Source organism: Pundamilia nyererei, unplaced genomic scaffold, assembly GCF_000239375.1.
Source record: "Pundamilia nyererei isolate P.nyererei 1_Seehausen unplaced genomic scaffold, PunNye1.0 scaffold00473, whole genome shotgun sequence".
NCBI classification, from domain to species: domain Eukaryota; kingdom Metazoa; phylum Chordata; class Actinopteri; order Cichliformes; family Cichlidae; genus Pundamilia; species Pundamilia nyererei.
This window is the reverse complement of record NW_005187874.1, coordinates 195,925-202,922: the sequence shown is the minus strand read 5'-3', so window position 1 is coordinate 202,922 and position 6,998 is coordinate 195,925. Positions and strand designations below refer to the sequence as shown.

Sequence of the window (6,998 nt, the reverse complement as noted above, 5' to 3'; positions counted from 1 at the left end):
TTAATTCAATGATCTGACCAATCATATTACCGCTGTGAGGTTACTTGTACTAACTGGTGACGGCCATCTTTTAAATACAGTCTGTGGTGAGGATGTGAATCTGGAAAAATCTGTAACATCCAAAACAAAAAAACAAGAATCAAAGAAGTAATCATAATTTTAATAAACATTTCTACATCTTCTGGTTCATTTTAGGCCGTCTTAGATCATTTTGACCTCCATGTTTAAACTAAGACTTCACATTCTACAGCTGGTTTGGGCTGATTTGGTATCTGGAGCTGGAGATGTGAAAGAACGTAGATGCAGTAGATGCAAGCTGACGTCTCAGAGTCCCCTCCTTCTCGATCCTTCCTGTAAAGATAAACTCATATGATCAAACACACAGCAGCAGCTTCATTAACAGCTGTGAGAGAAAGCCTGGGAGACGTGCTCTGGCCCTTTGCTCGATTTCAAATACCCCAAAATACCCAAATATTGACAGAAGTGTGAAAATTACAAGCACTCATTATACAAACTGGTCCATTCATGTTGTCGTTTTGGTGGTTATTAATATTTTTTCACAGGCTTTGACACAAACGTGATTCCCTTTCTGCTCGGCTGATGCTGTAAAATAAATGTATCAAACTTTAAAATGAAGATGACTAAAGACTGTCTAAGGAAGCGCATCGTATCAGAGTTTATGATGTTTCCATGCGACTCATCTGGGCTCACATCAGGAGCTAAATGCACGGAGGGCAGACTGTAAGAGTAAAATCTGAGCAGAGGATTAGAAATCAGCTCGTGCTGTAACTCATTTTGTGAAAATTCAGACTAACACCATAAATGGTTAATCTAAAGTTCTGAGAATGGGAAGAGCTCAAAGCGACATCTGAGGACATGTTAACTGCAGCCTTGTTAAAGCAAAAACCCCACAAATATAACACAAAAAGCTCAGAAGTGTCTGAAGAGCTTTTTGTTAGGTTTGTGTGAGATTTGGATGATGAGTCAGAATGAGTTTGTTTTCTTTTTAATGTGAATTTGTTTATTCTGTTTGCTGGATGTGGAACAGGAAGTGCAGCTTTATAAAAGCCTTATAAACCGTGCAGTACCAGAGCTCGCCTCTAGGGGTGCTCGAACCTGACCTGTTGTATTCATGTTCGTGTCTTTAATGTTGTCTAATGAATATTGAAAAGTGTCGGGTTTCTGTTACGTGCGCAAATATCACTGAGCTGTTTTAGGGAGCAGTTTGATAAATTAAAGGAAGAATAACAAGTTTTGATTTTCCACGCTCAGCGGGAATGTTGTCTTTTCCATAAACTGGGAAACTGTGTAGCCCGGATCATTAGAGGAGCTCTGTCTGCTTCCTTTGATAACAGATTCATAATATTTTACCTTTTCTGCCACAAAATGTTCTGCTAATCAGCCGCAAAGCTGAAATATGACTTTCTTCTTTCTTTATGAGCATCAACTTTCAACGATGCCGATTTCTGTGTCTGAATAAAACCAGAGAAAGATTTAAACTGGACTTTCACAGACGACACATTCATTGTGCAAGCAGTGATTAAATATTTGAAGCTGTGAGTGAGTGTGCTGCTTGTTCTTGCATTCATCAGGTCCCCAAACTGTTCTATGAATTATAGGAAGCTTTAAAAACATGAAGTTGAGGACTCGTCGTGTTTAAATGATGCATTAAGACCTTAAATATAAAACACTGCTCAGCAGTATGAAGAGAGTCTTTGGATTTTAGACAAAACACTGAATCTGAAAACACGACTTTGAGCTTAAGCTCTCACTTCTTATTGTGCAGTTTTCCACCGCCTCACTGGAAGATCCTGGATCAGGAATTTCTCCAACCTTTTACTCTTTTTTCTGCACTTTTTACATTTTCAAACCAAAGACCTTGAAATTGTAGAAATGCACTTACCTGGACATTGGTCCAAATAAATTTACTAACAGCCTAACTTACAAAATTAAACTTATTGGCAATGATTTTTCCCACGGACCTTAAACACAACCTCTACAAACGGAGGAAATTTATTAGAATACAGATCAGCTTCTCAGACCTTAATACGCTTTATTTTAATGTTAAGACTTTAAATTCGTGCAGAAACCCTTATTTATGTGACACATTATGTTATTCTTACAACTTTCAACTATCAGAACTGCTTCTGTTTGCATGTTTGCAGTATAGACAAAAAGAAGAGAAAAATCCAAAGGAAATAAACCACATTTAGTCTTTTGGAACCGCCAGTTTATTTTAGTACCAAACCTTAACTTTTATGTAATATGAATTATATGGATGTAATGAGTGTAAAATGTCCAATAGAATGTGCTGGACCCACCTCCTCGCTGTTGTGACCCTAAAGTAAAAGCAGACCTCAGGTTTACCTGCACTGCTTCCTCTTCCTCACAGGAGAGCAAAGCACAAATAAAAAGGGGCAGAGATACAAAGTACAACTCACAAAATAAAAGTCCGGTTTATTGTCAAACAACAAACTTTGCACATACATCAAAACAGGCCGTCATAAAACAAAAAGTCGCCGACAAAAACAAAACCAAAAGAAAAAAAACCAAAAGAAAGGAAAAAGAAAAGAGGCTCTTTTCTTTGGCCTTACCCTCCCATACAAACAAACTAGTTATGGTACAGCTAAAGTACATACATTAAATTTACTGGAATGCTCTGAGTTCAACGGCTTAAGAGGTTGTCTTTCATGTTTTTATTCATTTTATTTTTTTACACGTTTTTCTAAGATCTGTTGAGATATCGTAACATGGTCAACCAAGTAAAATCTTTCGTTAGAGAAGCACCGATTTGGTCTGACGAGATCGCTGCCGAGAGAGAAACTGCCCCCCTCCCCTCTCCTAACAATATGTACAAAAATATAAAATGTAAATAAAAATACAAACAAATTCTCCTTTTGTGTTGTTGCTGAAGAGAAGCCGGATTTCTGCGTCGTCGATGCGGTGGCGGGTTCCTCTAGAAAATTTGTCTCGCAGCGTCGAGGGGAGCTCGGGTGAGTGTGGACGTGGCGGGTGTTTGTTGAACTCTACTTGCTAATGACCATGTTGGATTTTTTTATTATTATTATTTTTTCCTTTAAATCTGTCCTCCAGCCCCTCCACCTGCGACATAGAAAAATGGTCAGAGGTGAAGAATCAGGAAGTGGTTCAGCAGGATGGCGCGGGGGAAACGCATCAATCGTCATCGTCGGTTTTCTGCTTCTTGGTTTCGACGTCGTCCTGAAAGAAGAGAAGACGGTGGCGGGTTAGACCGGCGCCTGCTGGGTGTCACGGCGACGCTCGATTTAAGGGCGTTTAAGCGCCGCTGCCTCACCTCGTCGTCGTCCTCGTCATCCTCAGCTGCCCGTTTTGTGCCACCCTCAATCTCGTCGTCGTCCTCCTCCTCATCTTCCTCATCACCTACAGGACAGGAGTTGAAAGGTGAGAAAGACTAACAAGAGTTCATTATTTTTTTTTAAAAGGCAAACAAGCCTTCAAGCTACCTTCTCCATCATCTTCCTCTTCTTCCTCGTCCACCTCCTCGTCCTCCTCGTCATCTACCTCGGGCTCACCGTTCTCCTCATTCTCCTGGAAAACACAAAAATGGTTAAAAATGTCCGACTCTGTGCAGAGAGCTGCTGTGGCGGCGGCGATGGCGCTCACCTTCCCATTGGTGGCGGCGTCTTTGCCGTTCTCCTTCTCCTCCACCAGCTTCTTCTCTTTCAGGTCCTGGAAACAAACAGAAGCAAACATCAGAAACTGAACCTGCTCATCTGCCCACCAAAACGCGCTGCTGGGTTTAGACTCCGCCCACCGCTACCTGCCCTTCTACCTACTGGCCTACTTAGCAGCGTCCCAGTGCTTGCTGGGAGCTGCACGTTTTTCTGCCTTCCTATTTAAACACCATATTGGTCTCCGCAGATCCTCCCCCCACCTTTTCCCTCTCCTCCCACTCCATCCCCTCTAATGTGTTGTAATCTGATACTTTGATGTGGCCCGCGGGGCATTCTGGGTATTGTAGTCTTCTATGGGCCGCTGTCGCCGCCATATGTCACGAGACACGCCCGGGAGAGGCACTGCAATACCCAGGATGCACCCCGTTTAAAATAACACAGGAGGGCGCAGGAGCAGGGAGGGAGCAGGAGGAGGGGTCGGTGATGGAGGAGGAGGCGGCGGCGGAGAGAGCGCGATGCACGCTGCTGCTACTGCTCGTTGTAACGGAGGCAGGAAAGGACAATAGAAGACGACACATGGCAGGCGAGCGAAGACACGGCACCTTCCGCCTCCGTGCTCGAGCTCAGCGCGCACTAACGCCGCTCCTCTTCCTCGTTTTGTTCCCTCACAGCCTATTATACCCGCCACACGCGCGCCTCACGCATCCACACGTAGGCTGTTATTGATTAATTGCTCTCCATAATCTTATTGGTTGAAATCCATTAAGCTGTTAAGCGGCAGGAGGAGAGCAGGCTGGCCGCGCGCTGCGCGTAAAAACGCGCCTGTGCGTAAAAACGCTCCACAACTAAAAATAGTGAACAGGCTCCCCGGATTACCCGCGCTAATGCCTGTCCAACTTTTCCCCTCTACACCTTCACCACCTCCTCCAAACGGACATTTGTTACAATCGCTCAGAATTATCGGGCTCGCTGCTGCTCTGATTCCCGGGATGATCGCGGTCCGCGGAGCCACAACTCCCCCCGCGGGGGCGATTAAACTTTTACCCGATCTGATCCAAAGTCCACGCGCACAAAAACTCGCGTTTTCACAACAAAAGCAGCTCAAACGTTTAAACGGAGGAAAAACCCGCAGAAAGAGGGGAAAACCAGCAGCGTCACATCACACCTCCACAGCCCGGCCACGCGCGCGCGCTCACGCACACACACACACACACACACAGAAAGAAGTGGCTGCATTACAAAAAAAGAAAGAAAAGTTTCCCCTGAGACCGAAGCGCGCCCTGCAAACAAGCCCCGAAAACACCAAAGCAAAGCGGAAGCCCCGCGCTCACAGCCGCTCACGCGCTCCGGGAGCGGAGACCGGAGCAGCTGAGGCTGGAGCAGCGGCGGCCGCCGACCTTCCGGAGTCGGTAAACAAACGGGGTCAGACGGCGCAGGCAGGTCGGTGGCGTTAACAAACGGGCTCACGGAAATAAGAAATAAAAAAGGCGGGAGGAAAAGTGCAGAACCGAAAGTTCAGCGGAGGACTGCGCACCGCCTGACGCGCTGTCCTCCATTCAAACGGAGCAAACCCCGGGCTGGAGGTCCGCGTCCACGCATCCACCGGCCGCTCAGTCCGTCACCGCTCCCGGTAATGCGACCCGACCGAGTACCTGCACCGGGAACGGAACCTCCCCTCGATCTATACGCGTTAAGAGCCCGAGATGCGGGTTAGATGTGCGCGGCTCCCCGGCGCTCACAACGAGCCCGAACACCCCGCGGGGAGCGAGCCGGGGGACCGGAGCTGCTCGGTGTCCGGGTCCCGCTTGGATGTGCGCGTGGAGCAGCAGGAGAACCGAGCTGCTGGCAGAAACAAAGACCCGCGCAGACCGGGACGCTCCGGACAATGAGCCGCGGCGCTTTAACGCTGCCCGTGATGCGGTGCCGAGACCCCCCACTTCCCTCTACACACCGAGTTCAGGGGGAAAGACGCGAACACCGACTTTTCTTCTCCACCTCAGACTCCACAGAGTCCGAGCGAGCGCGAAGCGACGACGGAGAGGTTTTAAATGTAGGTTAGAGCCTGGAGAGCTTTATTCTTGTAAGGGGGCTCCGCGGAGACACGGCCCCGCGAATGGAGGTGTGCGGCGGCTTACCTTGGCAGAGATATCCGAGCCGGAGTCGACCTGTGTGTCTGCCATTGTTTAGTAGAATAAAATAAAGGACGGCTGAAATGAAAGGTTGAATAAAGTAAATCCCCTCGTCTCGGTTAGCGGATCAATCAGTATTATATTGTGCCAGTGGCCAATGCTTCTGACGGCCGAGCCTTTAATATAGGCTTGTGGGCGGGGTCTTCATGAGGTCGGTGGTCTCTGATTGGCCAGGGGCTCGGCAGAGGTGTTCTCCTAGCGCGTAGAGTAACAATGGATAGGATTTCTTAACCCAAAGGCCACGCCCCCTCCTATTCTATCGCTGCAACCGTCCCTTTCTCCCCTAAAACAATAATCAGAGTCGATAAAAGCCCACAAAACGGACCGGAGCCGGCACCGTGGCAGCTCCACAGCACCGTGAGCGCAAGAAAATCGAGTTTCCGTCGAGTTACGCAGTAAATATGTCGAATCGAGAGCGCTCCGGTTGACGTAGTGTCACTTTGATTGATTGATGTGCGTCTGGACGAGTCAAGCGGCGACTTCAGACGGTTTCTCCCGCCCACCGCCGCGACGGGGGAATAGAGGCGAAGTGTTTGGGAGGGAAACGTGGACGACACGGATGTTGTTAAGGATTAAATCGGGCTTTTCTCCCCAAAAGTTAGTGTCACATCTCAGGCTCCATGTGAACAACATCAGTCAGATAAAAGGCGCTCAGAGTGTAAATGTGGAGCGGCGCCGCCATGTCACATCGCAGCTCTTCGTCGCCCCGCCCCTTCCCGACGTCCATGTTTGAAACTCATCCCTGTATGTGCGCACTTGACACTCTTGAGGGCTTTTTTTTTTTTACATAACAGCCCATAAATTCGTGCGCCAAGGTCGAGACACAAATAAACACAGTGCCCGTCGAACAACACACACACAGCCGGCGCTGACGCCGTGATTCGGGCTGTTCGGGCTCAGTGAGCGGGTGCAGTGAACAGTGCTGGTGGCCTCATTTCCTCCGCCTCCATTGTTAGGACCCACAGAGAAATGCCCCGCCGTGGAGGAGGGAAAAAAAGCAGTGCGACATAAAAGACATGCGATGAGAGAAGTGCGGAAAATAATTCTAATGTGCTCATGAACTGACGCGCATTCTTATGAAACACAAGGGCAAACACGTATTTTCCTTACCGACTTTTGTACACATGGCTTTTACAAGCTGAACTGAGAAGGACAA

At 47.8% G+C, this 6,998-nt stretch overlaps 1 protein-coding gene across 1 annotated transcript; it reads right to left on the bottom strand.

Moving 5' to 3' along the window:
* Positions 1-2,431: 2,431 nt before the first annotated feature.
* Positions 2,432-5,973, bottom strand: LOC102212227 (prothymosin alpha-B-like). The gene is made up of 5 exons (XM_005753869.2): positions 5,789-5,973; positions 3,643-3,708; positions 3,483-3,567; positions 3,314-3,399; positions 2,432-3,219 (listed from the first exon to the last, which is right to left on the bottom strand). The coding sequence occupies exons 1-5, from the start codon at positions 5,831-5,833 to the stop codon at positions 3,175-3,177; spliced, it is 327 nt and encodes a 108-aa protein (XP_005753926.1). The 5' UTR covers positions 5,834-5,973; the 3' UTR covers positions 2,432-3,174.
* Between the last annotated feature and the right edge of the window lie 1,025 nt (positions 5,974-6,998).